Genomic DNA, 22,287 nt, shown 5'->3' on the forward strand with positions numbered 1-22,287 from the left:
ATAAGACAAACACACAGTTAATACCTTATTTCACCTTTATTCAAACGGGACAAACTTCATGTTCAGAGAATATTCAAATAAAAGGAGACAACTCGTTGTGTCTTGACAGCGTTGCACAATCATTGAACCTGTTGATTCCACCTTCACCTGATAAGGAGTCCTTGGCATTCATTTCAATGACATCATCGGACTTATGTAACACGCAAGAACTAACGAATGAATGAACTACTGTAAGAAACAACCATCACGGCAAAATGTTAACGACGTTCATCTGCCATCTATCAAAACTGCACAGGAGGATGTGGGCCCCTCGTTCATTTGACAGCTGCTCAATGGCACAATGAAGCAGAAAAAGTTTGACTTCCGAGTTCAAAGTTCAGATAAAATTACCAGGATCTTTCCCTCCCTCCTAGCCCTCGTTCCAGTCGTCCTGGGGGCTTGCCAGGACCCCAATTAACGTTTTAAAAAAGCACTCCTTAAAACAGAAAGAGAAAACTGTTATGTGAACTCATTAAGAACAAATTGATTGACAAATCATGAAAAATAGGACTGACAGAATAAAACAAAAGATGAAGCTCCGGGGTCCAGTTGGTTCGATTAAAATTGTTGTTGTAAATTGACTGTTTTCTAAACCTCTCCTCAGAACAGCAGACTTCTTCATTTTAAAAGTTTTCATTTAAAAATGTGACATCATATCTTCTTCTTCGGATTGTTTCCATCAGATTACTTCAATACTTTAATATTAATATGTCTTTAAGGGTTTAATCTTCTACGAGTTGTGAGCTCTGACCTCACAGCAAATTAAACGTGTCGGTTATTATTTATCTTGTTATGTTGTGTTCACACCAAACGCGGCGCGGATAGATTACAGACAAAGTCTATGCACAGACGCGATGAGACTGGATTGACGCAAATTAGCGATGAACCCAGACATGACGGCGTTTAGTTTCCCGGGACATCAAGGACTTCCACAACAAGTACTAAGCAGAAATGGAGGTTATTTTTTCCATGGTTGATGGCGGACAGTTGAACGGCTTTCTGGGTGATAAGCCACGCCCCCTATACGGCATTTATAGCGAGATTGGCGAGATTGGCGCGATTGGCGCGATTGGCGCGAAAGCCTCCGGGGCGTGCAGGGTTCAGCAGAGGACTCAGATTAAAGAAAAATGAGTCATCTTCCATAGACGTAATTACCAAAGTCTCCGATTTCTTGCCGCCGCTGTACAGATAGAAGTACGGGAACAGCTTCTCTGTGAAAGACTCTCCCGTGAAAGAATGAATGTGGAACTTTCTATCCACGTCATAGAAAGACACTCTACCTTCATCATAGTCCACATAGACCCCTATATGTCTTGGCCAGGGACACAGGTGAAGGGCCGTGTAGCGTGTACATTGAACTCTATAATCAAAACCCCTCTTTCCTATGGCAAAGAAGCCATTTGCTCTTTCCACATCGATGATCTCTTTTCTGTTTACTGTCTCCTTTGCGACACCGACGTCCCAGTTGTTTCTCAGGCCCACCTCGACTTCCCAGTAGTGACGCCCAGAGGTGAAGCCCTCCTCCCCTAGAACCATGGGACAGCGGAACCTCTCTGAGTCATCAGAAGACGAGGGCTTCGCAGTTTTGTTGTACTTCAAATGTTTCCCCACAGTGGACAATGTCTGTCAGAGTTTCCAGTTTTGATTGGAAAGTTTGATTGAAAAGATTGACAAGATGAGTCATGGCTCTCCTCAGCGTCTGCACGCACAGGTCTGAGTAAAACCTGATCTCGGACCAGTCCTTGGTGTCTGATATGGTGCTCAGGGCCCGCAGAGTCTGGAATGATTTACAAACATTTGATCATGAGAGGCACGAGGCTGTATTTACTCTTCTTTTTTAATTAAAAAAATATTTCAATCAATAATTGGACTACTTCCTAAACATATGAAACAATTCCTTTAATGAATATGTCATAACTTGTAAAATGTAAAGGTGTAATGGAAAATGTCTTGTACTTTTGCTCTGAACTCAGGAGATCTTCATCCTTTGTGTTAACATACGTGCTCAAATGTATCTTGCTGTTTGTATCATGGAAAGTTGATATTCTCATGAGTATTTTATATTCTTATAAGTAGAACTGTTTTATATACAGCAGCTGACTGCCTGCACTCATATCCTCTTGTTGGATAACGACATGTCCTATGCCTTAAGGATAACACGTATATGTCTGTGTGTCTGTTGTTACACAGGTAAAGCACCTCTTATACTTTGCTATCATGGCCTGCGCAGCCTGAAACAGGATGTTCCAGTACACCGGCCCCAACCCTTGTTCACTATTATCTCTGTGATTTTTACTTCCGTAGCGCACACAGAGTCCGAGTGACTATTTGTAACTGTGCCTCTTCTCTGGCCAGAGAATAAATACTTTTAAAAGACAAGTTCTGTTTGACAATATTCTTCATTTCCGCTTGAAAAGACTCCACACACAACAGGGGTCAAAAGGTTTGAGAAGTCTTCTGAATCACGTCTATTTTAAGGCCGTCTACAAAGCGAATCCCGACCTGCCCGATGAGTCATCTTCACATGAATACACATGCACACCTTAATCTTGCGTCACCTTCTTGTGAGGAAAGCAAAACAAAAACCAAAAACTGCTCAATTTATCGTAAAGATTACTCACATGACTCTTTGTAGTTCTTCTGTATATCCCAGAGGCCTAAACTGTCTCTCACACGCACGATCACGCGCTGTAATTATGGCATCATAAACAATCCAACGCTCATCATCGTCTCGAGCTCGATTGCCGAGAAGCTCCACCTGCTGTAGCGGGTGGAGCCAAGTGACATCATTTTACTGAAATGAAACTTACAGTGTTTCCCAAAAGTCCATGAAGCCTGAAATAGTGACATTTGGCAATTTGAGTTCATTTATTGTTCTGAATCATGAACGCACTCGTCAGCGTACAACCTTTGCAGCATTAATCACACTTCACTGAATATCAACATGCAATCATGAAATCAGAGATCGAGAGGAATAGTTCATTTCAGGGAATTCTTATCTTGCTGAGAGATATTAGAGAAGACTAAACCCACTAACGTCTGCATGGTAAATACGGTTAGCTTAGCATAAAGACTAGAAACAGTTAGCGGCTAGCCTGGCTCTGTCCAGCGGTTAATTTGCCTACTAGCACCTCATAAATTCACTAATTAACACATTATATCATGTTTGTTAAATCCATACAAAAAAAATTCTTGATCATAACACACCAAACATTTATGCTAAGCTAACCGCCTGCTAGTTCTAGCTTTATATTTAGGAACAGGCATGAGAGTGGAAACGATCGTATCTTCACCTCGGCAAGAAAGTCGATACGCATTTTTCCCCAAAAAACTTAAAAGCTTCCAAGAGCTGATCTGAATATATTAACTGCACCATTAATATGTTGAACTACCATACAGACAATAAATATACAAAACATTAGAAGAAACAGAAAACATGTTTTACTTTCATGAGTGTTTTTCTTTTGTACTGTGGAACTTGTCCTTAGCTTTGCTTGATCACACTTTTCGCATTCACCGGACTAATCGCGATGGTATCGGAGGCTTTGTCGCAGCAGTACAGGTAGAAAAAGGGCAAGATCTTCTCCCTGAATGTATCTTTGAAAGTGTAAATGTGGGTCCAAGCCTTCACGTCGTAAAAGGCCACTTGCCCCTCCTCGTAGTCCACGTACACGCCCACTCGCTTGGGCTTGGGGTCGAGGGGGAGCAGTATCGGCGGGGAAGTTGACGCCCGGTACCCCTGGCCTTTCTTCATGGCCAGAGCCCAGTAGCCCTGCGTAGTGCTTACAGAGATCCGGCCCTTCCTGTTGACAGAAGACCTGGCCACGCCCATGTACCAGTCGTCCTTGTCCCCCACCTGGACCTCCCAGTAATGCCTCCCCGAGGTGAAGCCCTCGCGGCCCATGACGATGACCACTGTGTCGAAGCGCTCGGGGTGGTCCGGGAGGTCCTGCCATGCGCCCAGGTGTCTCACCTGACGTCTGTCCTGAGAAAGCTGCAACCAGGGGTTGGCTGAGTCAGGGTCCAGAGTGACGTCCACTGCAGAGACACGAGACACGACGAGGGATTTAGTTTGTGGAAGAGTTTCAAGATGATAAAGATATCAAACCAAATGCAAAAAACAAAGGTTTACCTGTATATTTCAGGATCTTCTTGATCTCTGTCAAAGAAACAACAAAATAAACAAAATCAAACTGAAAACGTATCAAATATATATTGGAATGATATAATTGAAGTCATACCACTTTCAGCCAGTTTGCCGATCATTTCGTGGAGCGTAGCCTCCAGTTTGGCCATTGATCTCCGGATCATGCCGACACACATGTCAGTGGGAACGCTGGTCTCAGACCAGTCTTTGACAGACGGAGGAGTGCTAAGGGCTGGGAAGCTCTATGGAGAGATGGAGCACAAGACATGACAACGGCATGTCCACACTTTTATTTAAAAAAAGAGCACATTTTGTAAGTGAAGGTAAACACAACTACAAGCAGTCACTCTCCTCTGCATTGAAAAGCTAGAATGGAACCGATGTAGACGTTAGTGGTCCCAAACATCTCAATCATGGCTGGATTGGAATCTGAAATTGATTATTTAAAATCAAAGCGCTCTCTCACCTTCAAGAAGTGAATGTGGTCGGTCCGAGCCACGTTTTCCAAGTCGGTGTTCCTCCTCTTCAGCTCAGCGATCTCCTGCTGCAGTGCAGCGACGAGGCCTTCGGCCCACCTCTCCGTCCGCCGCTGCTTCTCCTCTATCGCCAAAACCAGCTCGGCCTGGGTCTTCTGGATGGAGCTCACCAGCTCCGAGGCCACCTGCGTGCTTTCCTCCACCTCTCTCCGAGCGCTGGCCTTAATCAATTCAGTCAAAATACCGTGTTGAATAATCATATGAATGTATTTGTTGGTGGTATTAGACTTCTAGTGTACCGGTAAGCTCCGTGACAACAGTGACTCACTTGGTTTTGTTCCAGAGAGTGTTTGATCTCCTCCACCTTCTTCACTCTGTCCTGGATCATCTGCTGGACGTCTATTTCTGTCTTCTTCAGCTGCGCCTGCACAACATCATTCACATTCACACAAGGCCGATGACAGGCATACACATGCTAATCTTTGCTTTTACAGTCATCATTCTAGTCCTGGTTTTAGGGTCAAAAGCATGCGGCAAGTCCAGTGGAGCTTTCTGATATGAATATCAGACAACGGCCCATGCGCTGCCTATAATCCTCCAAATAGAAAATAAAGTTGTCAAACTTTCTTTCACAGGAAAATTGTGGTTTATTAAAATGTCTTTGAAATTAAATTGAATTCAATTAAGGCCCCAACCCTTGTTCACTATTATCCCTGTGATTTTTACTTCCGTAGCGCACACAGAGTCCGAGTGACTATTTGTAACTGTGCCTCTTCTCTGGCCAGAGAATAAATACTTTTAAAAGACAAGTTCTGTTTGACAATATTCTTCATTTCCGCTTGAAAAGACTCCACACACCACATGGGGTCAAAAGGTTTGAGAAGTCTTCTGAATCACGTCTATTTTAAGGCCGTCTACAAAGCGAATCCCGACCTGCCCGATGAGTCATCTTCACATGAATCCACATGCACATCTTAATCTTGCGTCACCTTCTTGTGAGGAAAGCAAAACAAAAACCAAAAACTGCTCAATTTATCGTAAAGATTACTCACATGACTCTTTGTAGTTCTTCTGTATATCCCAGAGGCCTAAACTGTCTCTCACACGCACGATCACGCGCTGTAATTATGGCATCATAAACAATCCAACGCTCATCATCGTCTCGAGCTCGATTGCCGAGAAGCTCCACCTGCTGTAGCGGGTGGAGCCAAGTGACATCATTTTACTGAAATGAAACTTACAGTGTTTCCCAAAAGTCCATGAAGCCTGAAATAGTGACATTTGGCAATTTGAGTTCATTTATTGTTCTGAATCATGAACGCACTCGTCAGCGTACAACCTTTGCAGCATTAATCACACTTCACTGAATATCAACATGCGATCATGAAATCAGAGATCTAGAGGAATAGTTCATTTCAGGGAATTCTTATCTTGCTGAGAGTTATTAGAGAAGACTAAAACCACTAACGTCTGCATGGTAAATACGGTTAGCTTAGCATAAAGACTAGAAACAGTTGGAAACGGCTAGCCTGGCTCTGTCCAGCGGTTCATTTGTCTACTAGCACCTCATAAATTCACTAATTAACACATTATATCATGTTTGTTAAATCCATACAAAAAAAATTCTTGATCATAACACACCAAACATTTATGCTAAGCTAACCGCCTGCTAGTTCTAGCTTTATATTTAGGAACAGGCATGAGAGTGGAAACGATCGTATCTTCACCTCGGCAAGAAAGTCGGTACGCATTTTTCCCCAAAAAACTTAAAAGCTTCCAAGAGCTGATCTGAATATATTAACTGCACCATTAATATGTTGAACTACCATACAGACAATAAATATACAAAACATTAGAAGAAACAGAAAACATGTTTTACTTTCATGAGTGTTTTTCTTTTGTACTGTGGAACTTGTCCTTAGCTTTGCTTGATCACACTTTTCGCATTCACCGGACTAATCGCGATGGTATCGGAGGCTTTGTCGCAGCAGTACAGGTAGAAAAAGGGCAAGATCTTCTCCCTGAATGTATCTTTGAAAGTGTAAATGTGGGTCCAAGCCTTCACGTCGTAAAAGGCCACTTGCCCCTCCTCGTAGTCCACGTACACGCCCACTCGCTCGGGCTTGGGGTCGAGGGGGAGCAGTATCGGCGGGGAAGTTGACGCCCGGTACCCCTGGCCTTTCTTCATGGCCAGAGCCCAGTAGCCCTGCGTAGTGCTTACAGAGATCCGGCCCTTCCTGTTGACAGAAGACCTGGCCACGCCCATGTACCAGTCGTCCTTGTCCCCCACCTGGACCTCCCAGTAATGCCTCCCCGAGGTGAAGCCCTCGCGGCCCATGACGATGACCACTGTGTCGAAGCGCTCGGGGTGGTCCGGGAGGTCCTGCCATGCGCCCAGGTGTCTCACCTGACGTCTGTCCTGAGAAAGCTGCAACCAGGGGTTGGCTGAGTCAGGGTCCAGAGTGACGTCCACTGCAGAGACACGAGACACGACGAGGGATTTAGTTTGTGGAAGAGTTTCAAGATGATAAAGATATCAAACCAAATGCAAAAAACAAAGGTTTACCTGTATATTTCAGGATCTTCTTGATCTCTGTCAAAGAAACGACAAAATAAACAAAATCAAACTGAAAACGTATCAAATATATATTGGAATGATATAATTGAAGTCATACCACTTTCAGCCAGTTTGCCGATCATTTCGTGGAGCGTAGCCTCCAGTTTGGCCATTGATCTCCGGATCATGCCGACACACATGTCAGTGGGAACGCTGGTCTCAGACCAGTCTTTGACAGACGGAGGAGTGCTAAGGGCTGGGAAGCTCTATGGAGAGATGGACCACAAGACATGACAACGGCATGTCCACACTTTTATTTTAAAAAAGAGCACATTTTGTAAGTGAAGGTAAACACAACTCTCCTCTGCATTGAAAAGCTAGAATGGAACCGATGTAGACGTTAGTGGTCCCAAACATCTCAATCATGGCTGGATTGGAATCTGAAATTGATTATTTAAAATCAATGCGCTCTCTCACCTTCAAGAAGTGAATGTGGTCGGTCCGAGCCACGTTTTCCAAGTCGGTGTTCCTCCTCTTCAGCTCAGCGATCTCCTGCTGCAGTGCAGCGACGAGGCCTTCGGCCCACCTCTCCGTCCGCCGCTGCTTCTCCTCTATCGCCAAAACCAGCTCGGCCTGGGTCTTCTGGATGGAGCTCACCAGCTCCGAGGCCACCTGCGTGCTTTCCTCCACCTCTCTCCGAGCGCTGGCCTTAATCAATTCAGTCAAAATACCGTGTTAATAATCATATGAATGTATTTGTTGGTGGTATTAGACTTCTAGTGTACCGGTAAGCTCCGTGACAACAGTGACTCACTTGGTTTTGTTCCAGAGAGTGTTTGATCTCCTCCACCTTCTTCACTCTGTCCTGGATCATCTGCTGGACGTCTATTTCTGTCTTCTTCAGCTGCGCCTGCACAACATCATTCACATTCACACATTCACACATTCACACAAGGCCGATGACAGGCATACACATGCTAATCTTTGCTTTTACAGTCATCATTCTAGTCCTGGTTTTAGGGTCAAAAGCATGCGGCAAGTCCAGTGGAGCTTTCTGATATGAATATCAGACAACGGCCCATGCGCTGCCTATAATCTTCCAAATAGAAAATAAAGTTGTCAAACTTTCTTTGACAGGAAAATTGTGGTTTATTAAAATGTCTTTGAAATGAAATTGAATTCAATTAAATAGAAATTTGAGAGGGATTTAAATCAATCAATTTGATTGGAAGGCTAAAAAAGTGGGTTCTTTTGCTCTCAAGAACTCCCCCAATGAGGCTCAGCTGCTCTGCCTTTATGACACTCAAACATATATTTTTGATCCGTCCCACCTTCTTCTCCATCCATTCTCTCTCCACAGGGACCGTGTAGTGCGCCCGGTGGTCCGTCTCCGTGCAGAGCACGCACACACAGGTCTGGTCCCTCTTACAGAAGAGCTCCAGGAGCCGCTCGTGCTTGGGACACATCCTGTCCTCCATGTTGGCCACCGGCTCTATCAGCTTGTGCTTGGTGAACCTGGCGCCGTGGGATTTCAGGTGCTCCTCGCAGTAGGAGGTGAGACACACCAGGCAGGACTTGACCGCCTTGGGCCTGCCGTCCCCCAGGCAAATGTCACAGAGGACCTCCTCCCAGAGGGGAGGCAGGAGTGAAGGGGAGGGAGGTGGAGGTGAGGCTTGAGGAGATGAAGGAGCGGGGATCTGAGGTGAAGGTGGGGGTGATGTTTGGGGCGGAGGAGGCCCCTGGGCTGTGGCTTGGGGTGGCGGTGGCGGAACGGTTTTGGGTGCTGACACAGAGGGGATCAGAGGTGGTAACTCCTCTGGAAGAGGCTTTTTCTCTCCTGGTTTCTCCCTCTTTCTCCTCTCCTCCTCTTGCTTCTGCTTCAGCTCCTCCAGAAGATGCTGCTTCTGATCTTTCTCCAAAAGCCTCTCCTCGTCCTCCTTTTTACTTCTCTCCATCGTCCACTTCCTCTCTCTCTCGTCTTCTTCCTCCTCGCGCTCCCTTTCCTCCGCACTTCTAACCCTGATCTCCTTGAACTGATCCGCAATTTCCCTCAGGACCGTGTTGATGCAAATATCGGGCCTTTTGTGGAAGGACTTTTTACACATAGGGCACTGGTACAGAGGGCTGGTTTTCCAGTATCCCAGGATGCAGCCCTGGCAGAAGTTGTGCCCGCAGGGGATGGACACGGGGTTGGTGAAGACGTCCAGGCAGATGGAGCAGTGAACCTGCTCTTCGGAAAGGTTCCCGGTGGCGGCCATTCCTGCACGGCGGAGAGGCAGGGTCATTTTCAGCGCAAGCAACCAGGCTCTGAACGGGGCATCAAACCTGCTGTGATATTGAGGTCGCTGGGGTTAGATGGCGTGATGTCACTCGAGGTCATTTTCATGCAATTTTTACGAAGCAGAGCATGACGGGACTCATTTATTGTTACAAATTCAAGCCGAATAATGTGAAGATGTTGTCGATACATTTCATTTGTCTTTTTGTAATAAATGAGCCCTTGTGAGTCTAAGGTGAGTGTTGTTTCTATTTGTTTTTATTAATATATTTTCTGTTCGCCACTGTTTTTCCTGAGGTAATTTTAAAGATGTTACATGGAATCTACCCTACTTCTGACAATTATGGTTTTTTTCCTCACTCTCTTTTGTGAATCGTCTCATTTGATTTACAACATATAATTAAACGTGTCAGTGCTCTCTGGTGGAAACACTGTAATAGCAACGCTGTTTTTGAAGTTACCTCAAAAGTTTTGGCATTTACTACAAATGTTCGTATCGGTCGACAAAGACGCCGGTTCTAATATATTTGTGATAAGCTGATAATATTGGCCACCACAATTGATTTTGCGTTGTTCCAAAGATTGTGGATCTTTTTAAAGAAGACATTTGGTCTTTACTTGAGCTTGAGCTAAATATATCGTGTTTGATTACTTTAAAGGCAACGTGTCAGTGAGTTTGGCTTTTAACACAAACAGCTCTCTGCTTGAGGCCTCGGTATTCAAAGCAGATGGGATTAACATCTTTCCAAAAATATTGCTCTAGTTGCAATGCTTCCCCTGCTCTTAATCAGGATTATTTTGACATACAAACACCTCATGCCTCAAAGACTACAAACTTGTAGCTCAATTTAAGTCTTTTTTTCAACATAAAAATAGTTTTTAAAATCCTTAGATCACAGCTCAGCCAAACTGTAATAAATGCAAACACAACCAACACTCCCCTGAGAGACACACTGGTGCACAGAGAAGCAGATGTGACGGTAAAGACATGAAAACGCAGGAGACGACAGAAAAGCAGAGACATGGGGACACTCACCAGAGAGCAGCTGCCTCAATGCTCTGCTGTGCACTGACACATGAGACGGGCTGAAACCACTGCCACCTCCAACCCCCCCCCCCCCCCCCAACACATACACCTAAGACCCTAAATATACCCCCTCCCTCCCTCTCCTTTTACCCCAGATACAGATTTATACCCCCTGGCCAAGGCACTCACAGGACGACTGGCTTTACCCCGTTGGAGAATACCAGCAGTCTAAAGAAGTTCCAAGTTGATGAAGCTCATTATGTTTCACTTCTGCTAAGAGGTGCAGTTAGTGTTGATCTTTTATGACCTGTCATTGTTATTTAAAGGCACTCTGTGATTTGAAAAGTCAATAAAAACATTATTTAATTCACTTATTTTGGTTTTGCCGGCCTCCTTTTACTGTGAGGTGTTTTCCATATAATTATTCGACATACCGGTTTGGAGGTTCACAAAAGTCACAAATTAATTTCTTGCTCTGGATCTATTTCTGTCATATATTTTTTTATTTTTGGAGTGATAAGTTGCCGACTGATCAGACATTTTAATCGAGGAAAAAGTGCATTAAAAAGTATTAAGCAGCCGTTTATCTTAGCTTAGCATGTGAACATAAACATGTTGATTAGTCCAGCTTTATGTTAGAAACAAGCTTAGACACAAATCCAACATGAGTACAAAGAAAACAAAACATGTGAAATTCTCTATTTGTTGGTGACGAATCATCTTTAATGAACAAGTTCAGATTGGTAGTACAAAAGAGCACATTTCATATATAAATACAGAACATTATGGTCTTTGAATCCTGGATCATAAAGTTAAAAACAAATGCTGATTCAAAACAATATCAGAGTCCTGTAGTGTGTAAAAGTCTCTCGTTTGGTTCCCCAGGCCGGCCTAAACATCGAGACAGTGAAAGTACATATCGATTTAACTTCATTTCTTTCATCTGTAACGTTTCTAAAGCCTTATAACAAAGACTTACACGGTAAGGAACTTGCCAGAAGTAGAGCATTACTCAAACTCAACTCTCAAAAGTGTGACTTGGGAACAACCCTGTCTCGTCCTTCACACGTTTTTACATCATTTATTTTATATACAACTTGAGATAAGTACAGTATGACTGAATTATTGGCTACTTTTGGAGTAAACAAATTGTCAATATTTCTCTGTAATCGGCCAGTCAATGAAGAACCACCCGTGTTGCAGCACATTTTGGTTTCCTCTGATCCAAACGCACACTTCTTTCCTTGTATTGCTTTCAAACGACTAAAGGATTTGTGTTGAGCCTGGTTTTACTTGATTAAATGCAGTAACATACCCATAAAATACGATGAGGATGTGTTTTAGTGGTTCGTATTGATATGCAAAATGACATGCTTTGTTTTTAATTCATGATATTGAAAGGTGTTTGAGGTAAAGGGCTTTTAAAGCAAGTAAAACTGTTGTAAAGCCACTTCATTGAGACGGAAGAACAAATAAAGGACAAAATTAGCTGTTTAAAAATATCTGCACTCTGCAACAAATTTTTTGTTGACCTACAGATGTCGTAAACGTCGAATGTTTGCCGATTGACCGTCCAGGCTTTTGATTGGCTGTCAGTCTCAGGTGTGTTTGACGGGGGATATGACGAGAGGCGACGAGTTCTTCCCGTCCTGGTGGAGACAGGGGCTGAAGATCGGGTACAGTTTCTCTTTGAAGGTATCCATGAAGGTGTAGAGATGCAGACGCGCCTTCACATCGTAGAACGAAATCTGGCCTCCTTCATAATCCAGGAAGACCCCCACTTTAATGGGCTGGGACGGCAGCAGTAGAGGCAGGCGGATCGATGCCAAAGCCTTCACCTCGCCGTTCTTCAGCCACAGGCACCAGTACCCGCCCTCGGGGCTCAGCTTGATCTCGCCCTTGCGGCGGGCCAAGGCGCTGGCCATGCCCAGCGTCCAGGCCGTCTTGCGCCCCACGTCCACCTCCCAGTAGTGTCGCCCGGAGCTGAGACCCTCTCGGCCCAGCACGAAGAGGGCGGGGTTGAAGCGTTTCGGGCCCTCGGAGTGGACGGCCTTCCGCTCTTCGTATCTCACCTGGCGGCCGTCATCGCACACAACCAGGTTCCTCTGGGCTGTGACGGGGTCCAAGATCACCTCACCTGGACAGAATAAGAGGCTCATTATATCAATGACTTGTCTACTCTTCCGATGTCCCTGTTATGGGTCACCCTTTAATTTCTTTATTTGATTAATTGTACGGAACTGCACCGAAAGATTTTTTGGGAGAAGTACTTAGATCATTCTCTGAAATAAAAGTACTTAACTATAGCTTTAGAACACACATGATAGAGTACTTTCTTCTGAAATGCTATAGTGGAGTAGAGCTGTAAGGTACCATCCATTGATAATACTCAAGTAAAGTAAAAGTACCTTCAAGATTGTACGAGACAGTAACTGAATATACACTGCATAATGGTGCCAGTGACCTTTACCCTCTTTAACTGGCTATAAACCTCTGGATTGCGCTCGACTGTGCTGTGAAGGAATGGCGTCCTCTTGTGGACTATTGGGAGAACTGAACATTTCGAGTTTTGGTCACACTGCTCATGATTGTCAAACACTTCTGTTTTCTCCTAAAATCTCTTAAGAGTCCCCAAAGTGCTGCTTGCCAAATATAAAATGTTACTCACTTGAATAGTTCTGGACCTTCCGGAGCTCTGAGTGAGAGAGAGAGAGAGAGAGAGAGAGAGAGACGGAAAGAGAGACAGACCAAGTCAACAAGGCATTCTTCTAAAGAGCCAAAGTCAAAGCAGATGGCACGTGTGGGTGGTAAACATGTAGCTCTCATCCAGAGCCGTAAACACTGGAGACATGTGCTGCTGTCAGTCATCTCTCCATTGATTTCAGGCGGTGGTGAACTGTGGCATCAACACCATCTCCATCTGTCCGACCATCTTGTATGTGTGAGTGTGTGGGCGGGGGGCGGGGGGGGGGTGTGAAGTTGCAAAGATGAGTCACATATCTATTTCAAAGGACTCGTACAGTGACCTATATTTGGATTTTGCACAGGAAGTGTGTTTGGTATAAGACAGCGAGGGATAGGGTACAATTGTAGCTGTCGAAATGTGACTCTTATTTTGAAAACACACTATCATACATCACCATGAGCATTTGGAAGACTTTCATTTTCCAAATCATCACAAATCAGTGCAAGTTAACACAGGGGATGGACAAAATAATAGGAACACTTAACAATGCAATCCAGTGCTTCAATATGAAGCTATTGGATGTTTTGTTGTTGTTGTTTTAACAAAATAAAATTGAAGTAAAACGTGTATCACCTTTCCCGTAGAGTCTCTTGAGCTCTTCCTGGAGCTTGTCCACCAGGCTGCTGACCGAGGAGCGGATGGTTCCCAGGTAGAGGTCAGTGTTGATGCTGACCGCCGACCAATCGGTGGGCTCGGGTGGGGGGGACAGGGTCGACAGGTTCTACGGGAAATGGGAGCGCAAGGTGAAGTGAATTTAAAGTGGAATGATCCCTCAGGGGAAATCTTGAAAGTCTTTGCAGTGGAAAAAACCCACTAAATATGATTTCTATGGGGTAAACAATCTTGATAGTGAGCAGATGTATCTGTATAAATCAAAGTAGAGCAGCAGCTTTAAATCAGAGTTACAGATCCAGAACAGGGAATGTATTTGTCTGCATATATATACTCTCAACATGTGTGGCTGTGGGCCTTTGCTTCCTCTCACACTTATCTGGGAACTTCAAAGACGTCTTTCATGAGAGGAAAATCAACATTTTATCTCCATAAACAGTCCAGGGAAAATGCACGAGGGGGAACTTCCATAACAGCTGGCTCTGTTCAGGGAGGCTTTTGATGTTGTGTTGCAAACATCATAGCAACCGCCAACCACGCAGGACCGCTGGATAATTGGCAGTGTGGAAAGTACGTGGATGAATGATTGTAGAAAAACAGGATTTAAAAAAAATATAATATTGTTCCAGTCTGCTTTTAACATTATTAATACGAGTATAAAGTGTGTTATGGTGGAATATCAGCAGCAGCACTAGGATACAGTGTCTTTAGGATTTGAACTGATTAGCTCCCTTGATTTCCTAAATGCATATTAAGTGTTTTGTGTATGTAGGCTGCACGCTGGAATAATTAAGTAATACTTAATATGCCCGCATGCATTTTTTAAATCGCACTTGGGTCTTTATTTCAAATATTGATTGTTTAAGCTGGAGGAAAGGGGTGCATTTGTGGAGGGTGGTGCAAGTGATGCTCTGGTAACACATGTTATTCTTTTGAAATTTTAGAAATTCGTCTTTTGCTGAAATGTATATTGTACATATTTGGAACTTGTTCTACAATCACAGCTAAATCTGAACACATTTGATCTTCCAAAACTCAAAAGCGGGACGTCCGACATGCGAGTACTACCTGCATGAAGACCACTTTGTCCTGCGTCTGTGCGTAGGCCTCCAGCTCGTTGCTCTTCCTCCTCAGCTGGCTGAGCTCGTTCTCCAGACCCCGGGCCAGTTCCTGAGCGTGCCGCTCGGCCTCGCGCTGCCTCGTGGCGATCAGCTCCACCAGCTCCGCCTGACTCTGCTCCACCAGGCGCTGCAGCTCCGCGTACACCTGCCAGCTCTCCTCCAACTCCCTCTGAGAGCTGGTCTGCAGCGGGGGGGGGGGCACGATGGAGAGGAATGTGTGGGGTTAGCGAGGCTGCAGGTTCAAACACGTTTAAGTTGTCTGTACACATTAATAAGGGCAGGTTGGAAGAAGTACAGTCTGTGAAAACAGTTGTCTTCTTTTTAAAGAAACTCTGATGATGTCACAGTGATGTCATCGGGGTCATTGCAGCGTGGGTTTAGAGACTACAGATTTACTTTCCTGTTTATTGTGTTTAATTTTAACTGAATGTAATCCGTTGTCTTTTTAAATCCTACGTATGAATGTCTTTTTATATCCCTTTGTGGTTTTTTTTACGTCTTATGAATCACTTTAAAAGCCTTGTTGTTGAGGGTGATACAAATAAACTCGCCACGCCTTCAGGTCCACATTTATTCCATGTCTGTAACAGGCTTAGGCCTAAAATAAAAACATAAAAACCAATTTTAGAGTCCAGCTCATTGTTTCAGTGAAGACACAGCTCGTTTTCATGCCTTGTTTCCTGATTGACTGGCTGCCGCTCGTACAACCGGACCAGCCGGTTAGAAACCACCAAGCTTCTCATGTCAAACTCACCCGCCATGGGTTTCAACATTAAGCTCCAATATCCAGCTATGTTTCTGTTCTCCGACAAAGAGGAACAACTACACTGTAATTTAAAGAAGTTTGTGTTTTTTTCATTTATTCATTAATATAAAGTTTATGCATGCATGAATACAATTTTTTTTTAAATCCAGTGAGGCATCATTGTCTTTATCTACAAGTCTGTCATGCACATGTGCAGAGTGTTTGTACAGTAAACACACACACACACCCTGATATTCAACCCTGTAATTTAATCCTCATTGTATTTTTTCAAAAGTAGATACAAATGCCACCAAACAGGAAACCAAGAGCAGCACTGAACCTGGGAAATTATTCAAAACCTCAACACCATTTCTGCCATTTTACAACTACAATCCTTTCATTTACACGAACAAAAGTGTTGTGATCTGTGGTGCTCTGGGTGAGGGTTTACTGGCATGGGTCTGTAGGCACAGACAGGGTGTGGGACACTAAAGGTAAGCGCGTAAACGCTGGTCACACCGGTCGGACGGCCTCAGACATGGATCCGAGTCTGTAGACGCAAGAGAGAAAAACAAACGTCTGCGTTCGCTCCCGCGGTGGTTTGAGAAGGATATGGCCAACGTCGTCACCAAACCTGTTGCTGCTTTTCCATCGGGCCAAAAGGTAAATCCGCAGCGCGGTGGGTGAGTTACCATCCCATCCGCAGATGTGTGTTCCTGCCAAAGGGCCCTCGAGAAATCGGCCCGCTCACGTGCTTTGCCCGGATCAGAGAGCAAATAAAGCTTTACACGACAGCAGACTGGGCAAATATTAAACATGCACCAGGTGAGGGAAAGCACAACAGCCTGCCGGGGTCAACGCACCAAAACACATGACGTGCATGTTCAAAATGGCACAAAGTGCTGATTCAATCTAAACCATAAGACTGAAAATAACAATTGGATATTAGTCCGATCAAGTCTCCTTCAGAAAAACATTGTTGGTATCTGCTTTGGACTCACCTTGATGACTTTGATGGATTGTTTGATCTCCTCCAGTTTCTTGGCTCTCTCTTTGATCAAATGCTTGACCTCCGACTTCTTCTTCATCAGATTGCTCTGCGAGAAGAAAATCAGGATTGTGGCTGACTGAAATCAATATTCACACGGCTTTAGACCACGGAAGTCACGTGACAGTGAGGCTTTCGTCAGGTGCCTTTAAGGCAGGACACAGAACCCTTTCACATCAAGCCCATCAATCAATCAGAAAGTTAGTTGTGGACACCGATACCTTGTTTTAAATGAAGACCTAAATGCTCACCATCTTCTTCTTCCACTCGTGGTCGATGGAGACGATGTCGTGGGACTTGTGCGTGGACTCGGCGCAGGCCGTGCAGATGGCGGTGTGGTCCGCGCGGCAGTAGACCTCCAGCAGACGCTCGTGTTTCTTACAGATCTTCTCCTCCAGGTGGAAAGTGGGCTCGATCAGACGATGGGATATCAGGGACTTCACCTGGGAGAAGGGGAGCCATGCATTTAAATGGAGCAAATGTAGGCGGCGGGGTATTTGAACCAGGACGCTCTGAGATAATGATGGGAATCTAAATTATATGATGCAGTTATCAAGTCGAACAATTTCACAATGTAAGACAAAATAAAATGATGACAGAAGGCGACAAAGAAAGGCATTGCCAAAGAGAAAGAACACATATTTATTATCTTGCAATAATCCCAAAGAAGAGTACAAACGGACCTTTCTATGGTGTCTGAGGTGGACCTCACAGAACGATCCAGGGCAGTTCACACAAGACTTGAGGGCCTTCACCTTCCTTCCGATGCAGGCATCACAGGGAACCTCCCCAGCCCGGGCGAACTCCCCGTTGTCGGACCCTTGGGAGCCCCCGTGGCTCGTAGCGGAGCTAAGGTTCAGTGTGGACCCCCGGGAGGCTCCACCGGCTCCCGAGGCCCCCACGGCCCCTCCAGCTCCTTCGGCCAGCAACAGTCCCTGGAACTGGGAGGAGATTTCCGCCAGGACCCTGTTGACGCTCATCTCGGGCCTCTTGTGGTAGCTCTTCTTGCACATGGGGCACAGGAACTTCTTGCTGTGGTTCCAGTAGCCCTGCAGGCAGGCCTTGCAGAAGCTGTGACCGCACGGCGTGGAGATGGGCTCCACGAACACCTCCAGACAGATGGAGCAGGTGAACTGGTCCTCAGAGAGGCCACCGCCTCCTGGAGAGCTTATGCCTGGAAGAAAGAGGGAAGGAGACACATGAAATAGATTAGAGGCACAAGTCACGGCAGGGTGACGAGCCAGGTAGACGTTGCCCCTACTGATTTAGAAAAACACGCTTTCATATATCACTAAAACCAGGTTATTGTTTGCGCAAAACAAACATTTTGAGGGCGAAGCACAACGATGACACTGACAAACAGCTGATGTGACTAAAGCATGAATTAAAGTACAAACACTTTGTTTTACTGCGAGAGAAAAAGGGCTGAGGGGATGTGGTGTTTGTGTCTGACTAAAGGGTCAAAGGTCAGTGTGTGCACAGCTACAATCTGCTGCAGTTCCATTGGCGCTTGAATTAGGTCATAAAGAGTCACAGAGGAGAAGGGGGGGGGGAAGGGTATTGAGCACCAGAGAGAACAGTCTGTTCACGCGAGCGGGAAGTGTATTTAACAGCGTCACTGTGTCCAGAGAGGTGTGAAACTATCTGAGGAATGCAGAAACTCAGGACCATCTACCTCACAGCAGCGTACTGCTTCAGGTTTACAAGGAAACACAACTCCCTCTGGAGCTTTACACCAAACAACCATTGCTGCCATTGCTTTTGGCAATTTACATTTAACGTAAAAGGACAAGATATCACGTGATTATTCGTAAATGTAAAAGGTTTTTTTGTTTAAAACGTATGTAGCATCATTTCAGGACATTAAGTCAAGTAACATAACATGTTGTCCTCGGCAAACACACACATCGATCGGCTGTAAGTTTTCATTAATTTATGAGACTGTTTTAATGTCAATAACTTTGTTTCACACTGTCTGTTTGCCGCTCTTCTACCACACATATGTGGCACACTACACAGAAAACTGTTCTCAACTGAACACATCATGTCCTACAGTCAGAAGAATGTGAGATAAAGTTGGAACTTACTCTGCATGTTGTCCTCTGACGTGCAGTCCTTGGCTTCTCGCACTCTGCTGTGAATCACACGCACCGACAGGTGCTGCACTCTTCCTGAAACCTGAAGTGGCCCTCCCACTCCCGGTGCGACACACCCGAACGTTCACACACGCCCTGCCTTCGTTGTCACACTCTGATTTCAACGACTCTGCGCTGGAGATATGGAAAAGGCCTGAGACGCCAGGACGTCCTGTGCTGCTTTTACTCCGGTCTGTCCCTGTAAAGACTGACGAGGATCGGTGGGTTGATGTCTGGTGTGGAAGTAAGATAGCAGTTGTAGTTTCTGCTGTTTCTAGACATGTGTACGGGGTCATAAATTCCCTTTACTCGCCTTATTTATGACTGATGAGTGTCACTGATATTGGCGTCTTGATGTGAAAGAAATCACTTATTCTTCTTGGGTAATGTGTGATTATCAGGTTCGTTTTAAACAGCACCATGTGTTGATGACTTGAAGTCACTTTATTTATTCATCTGGTAATATTCATGAATTTTACATTTACAACTGTACATTTTCCATAAAATTGAAGACAAATGCTTTGTTTGTTTTAAAAGGGTATATAAATATATTAAAATCACACAGATCGATAAATAAAAGGCAAAACAAACCACTCAAAAACACCAGAAGTCATGTGAAATGACTTGGCATGTAAAAAACATGCCACCCCACATCCACAATATTTACAAAATATGACACAAAAATCCAACAATAACTGAATTCCTTTTATGTTTCAGTTATATTTGTGTATCCATGTTTGTTGCAATGGCTTAAAATCTAAATCTCTACATTTGTCATAATGCCTTTAGTAAACGGTCTATTACCTCATTATAGCTGGAAATACCATTTCTATTACTGATCACATATTGATTGCTGTGGTTCGCTCAGCACGATCACTTCTTCATCTTGCAAAGTACACCGTCATCAGTTTCAGAGGAGCAGCCTCTTTCTTTGCTATCGCCCAACACGGATCAAATATGGGGTAAACTTTGCCCGTAAAGTTGCACTTAGTGAAGGTGAAGATGTGAGTCTTGGCCTCCGCGTCGAAGAAGGCCACCCGGCTCTCCTCGTAATCCACAAACACCCCAACCCTCTGGGGACGGGAGGACAACGTCAAGAGGAATGGAGTCTCCCTGCACACGAAATACTGCCTTCCATCCCTGTGAGCTACAGTCCACAAGCCGCTCTCCGGAGAGGGAGCGATGTGTCCGCTCCTCCTCAATGCGTTAGAAGCGAGCCCCAGCACCCAGTTGGATTTCTCCTTCACCCCGACCTCCCAGTAGTGTCTGCCCGTGGTCAGCCCACGTGTCCCGACAGCAAATGTGTTTTCCGTGAACCTCGCCAGGCTCGGTGGAACTTTCTGCTTCTTTGCAGACTGCCTGACGTCTTTGCCGTCTTCAGACACGGCGAGCCAGGGCCCTGCGGTGTCGGCGTCGATGGCGATGTCCTCTGTTAGAGTAGACGACCAGATGTTAGATATTAATCGTATCATGAGATGAAACTCTGAGGTCTCAAAAGATTGTATGTTGACTTTAAATTTTAAAAAACATCCAATTTAAAAGTGAGAGGTGACAAACCTGCAAATGTCTGCACTTTCTTCAGCTCTGCGGGGAAGATCATAATTAGTAAAGTGATGCATTATGCTATTAATGTGTTCAATGATGAATGACAGCTCAATTCATCAAATCACCTTGAAGTGATGAACTCATCTTTAGTGACAACATAGTTTATCATTGTTTTTTCAATGTGTTTTCATCGAGCAACGTTCCACTCGTCAGACAGAGTCAGATATATTTAGCAACAAATGCGATCAATCATTTATTTTTTTCTGATGTTGAATTTTAAACAGAGTGCATGGAAGGCACATCCAAAAACTCGGTTGGAGAGACAAACTGAAGGCAAAAGTCAGACAAAGTATCAGCGCTGCACTCCGCTAACGAACAAGCGACACAAACACATTCATCACTCTGGTGGTCGTGATCTGTGTGATTTGAAAGTCGATCGACTCCCAGACTGAACCAATCAGAGCAGAGCTCTCTGATACGGTTTAGGGAACAATTATGGCAAAAACATCAGGATAAATATAGTTCACAGGCACATTTTGCATCAAATACATAAAAAAGTCAAATACCGTTGGCTGACTGTTCTCTAATTTCCAGGTCGATGAACTCTCTTGCCTCCATCAAAGACGTCCGTATGTAGCCCAAGAAATCCACTTCGTTAACGGGGATGCTGGTCCAGTCCTTGGTTGATGGGAGCCTGTAGGCATTGTTGAAGGCCTGTTGAATGGGAAACAGAAACAATGTTGTCATTGGCTGTTAACTTGTGAACCGCGATCATGCTGCAATTATCAAGCGTGTACGCTAACATGCTACATGCTAAACGAGAGCATGTTTAACATCCAACAGTTGTTAATGTTGTTGTGTTAGCATGCTTATGTATAATCGATACACAGCTATGATTATTACGGAAGACGATTCCTGCACCGACCTCCAGGAGCGTGACGTGGTCTTCAATGTGTGGGAGCTGCTGCAGCTCAACGCCTTTCTTCTCCAGTTCGTGGATTTCCCGCCTCAGCTCTTTGACGAGCTCTTCAAACCTCTTCTGTTCGGCATCATTCCTCGCCTCCATCTTTTCTATGAGCTGTGTGTGGGTCTCCTGGATTGACTTCATCACAGACGTGAACACCTGAACACTCGCCGCCATTTCTTTCTTTGCATTCTCCTAAAAGTCAAAACATGTCATCATTAAAACTTGTGTATGAACAGTTGATCACGTTGTACAGGACAAGCTAGGAGTTGTGTGTCGGATTTATACTACCATGTGGTCAAAAGATCTTCCACCATTGATATTAAAGTGAATGCAATTTATGAATAAAAGTTTAATGAAAGTTTCTGAACTGAACTGATTTGTGAAATAAAAAGGCAAGCAATAAAAACTGAAAAAGCAAACTGTCCAACGAGCATTAACTAAGACTAGAACAGGCAAATCGTCAAATAAAAACAAATTTTGACAAGTTAAAATATTGAAATAAGTTGAATTTGCAGTCCGAAAACAATGAATGAAGGATATTTTGATGTAAAACAAATGTAAGCGCTAAGTGACGTTGAAGATTTGGTTAAAATCTAAGCACAAATATGTAGATGGAATTATCAAAATGTTTGTGATTAATTAAGAAATGATGCCAGTTCAAGTGTATGAAGTAAAATCTGTCTGTTGAAGAGTTTTTCTTGATGTTATCCAGAAAAATAAACTGGTAAGCATGTAAATGAGGCTACAGTGTATAAATGTATGTATTGTGCTAAATACAAATATAATTAAAAAATACATCATTTTAGTCTTTATTGTTTTTGATGTATTTAACATTTCAGGCTGC

The 22,287-nt window shown here is 44.3% G+C and overlaps 3 protein-coding genes and 1 pseudogene across 4 annotated transcripts; all 4 read right to left on the reverse strand.

Moving 5' to 3' along the window:
* Window positions 1-1,059: 1,059 nt before the first annotated feature.
* Window positions 1,060-2,826, reverse strand: LOC306796773 (nuclear factor 7, ovary-like; annotated as a pseudogene). Its single transcript has 2 exons — window positions 2,758-2,826; window positions 1,060-1,816 (listed from the first exon to the last, which is right to left on the reverse strand). The product of its transcript is annotated as a nuclear factor 7, ovary-like (transcript).
* A 68-nt stretch (window positions 2,827-2,894) lies between these two features.
* On the reverse strand, window positions 2,895-5,107 carry LOC306796576 (butyrophilin subfamily 1 member A1-like). The gene is made up of 5 exons (XM_079295593.1): window positions 4,991-5,107; window positions 4,653-4,883; window positions 4,281-4,428; window positions 4,172-4,198; window positions 2,895-4,077 (listed from the first exon to the last, which is right to left on the reverse strand). Exons 1-5 carry the CDS (start codon window positions 5,048-5,050, stop codon window positions 3,524-3,526), a joined length of 1,020 nt encoding a protein of 339 aa, XP_079151719.1. The 5' UTR covers window positions 5,051-5,107; the 3' UTR covers window positions 2,895-3,523.
* A 1,473-nt stretch (window positions 5,108-6,580) lies between these two features.
* LOC306796774 (uncharacterized protein) lies at window positions 6,581-18,916 on the reverse strand (the record flags this gene model as incomplete). The annotated part of the gene is made up of 15 exons (XM_079295842.1): window positions 18,884-18,916; window positions 17,480-17,970; window positions 17,048-17,239; window positions 16,750-16,845; window positions 14,951-15,184; window positions 13,844-13,991; window positions 13,193-13,219; window positions 12,130-12,661; window positions 10,534-10,566; window positions 8,551-9,547; window positions 8,034-8,129; window positions 7,697-7,927; window positions 7,338-7,485; window positions 7,229-7,255; window positions 6,581-7,134 (listed from the first exon to the last, which is right to left on the reverse strand). The coding sequence occupies exons 1-15, from the start codon at window positions 18,888-18,890 to the stop codon at window positions 6,581-6,583; spliced, it is 3,813 nt and encodes a 1,270-aa protein (XP_079151968.1). The 5' UTR covers window positions 18,891-18,916.
* Window positions 18,917-19,812: 896 nt separating this feature from the next.
* LOC306796775 (E3 ubiquitin-protein ligase TRIM68) lies at window positions 19,813-21,542 on the reverse strand (the record flags this gene model as incomplete). Its single annotated transcript, XM_079295843.1, has 4 exons — window positions 19,813-20,360; window positions 20,489-20,515; window positions 21,043-21,190; window positions 21,402-21,542. The coding sequence occupies 4 exons, from the start codon at window positions 21,540-21,542 to the stop codon at window positions 19,813-19,815; spliced, it is 864 nt and encodes a 287-aa protein (XP_079151969.1).
* Window positions 21,543-22,287: the final 745 nt, after the last annotated feature.

This window comes from Melanostigma gelatinosum (assembly GCF_949748355.1).
Source record: "Melanostigma gelatinosum genome assembly, chromosome: 23".
NCBI lineage: Eukaryota > Metazoa > Chordata > Actinopteri > Perciformes > Zoarcidae > Melanostigma > Melanostigma gelatinosum.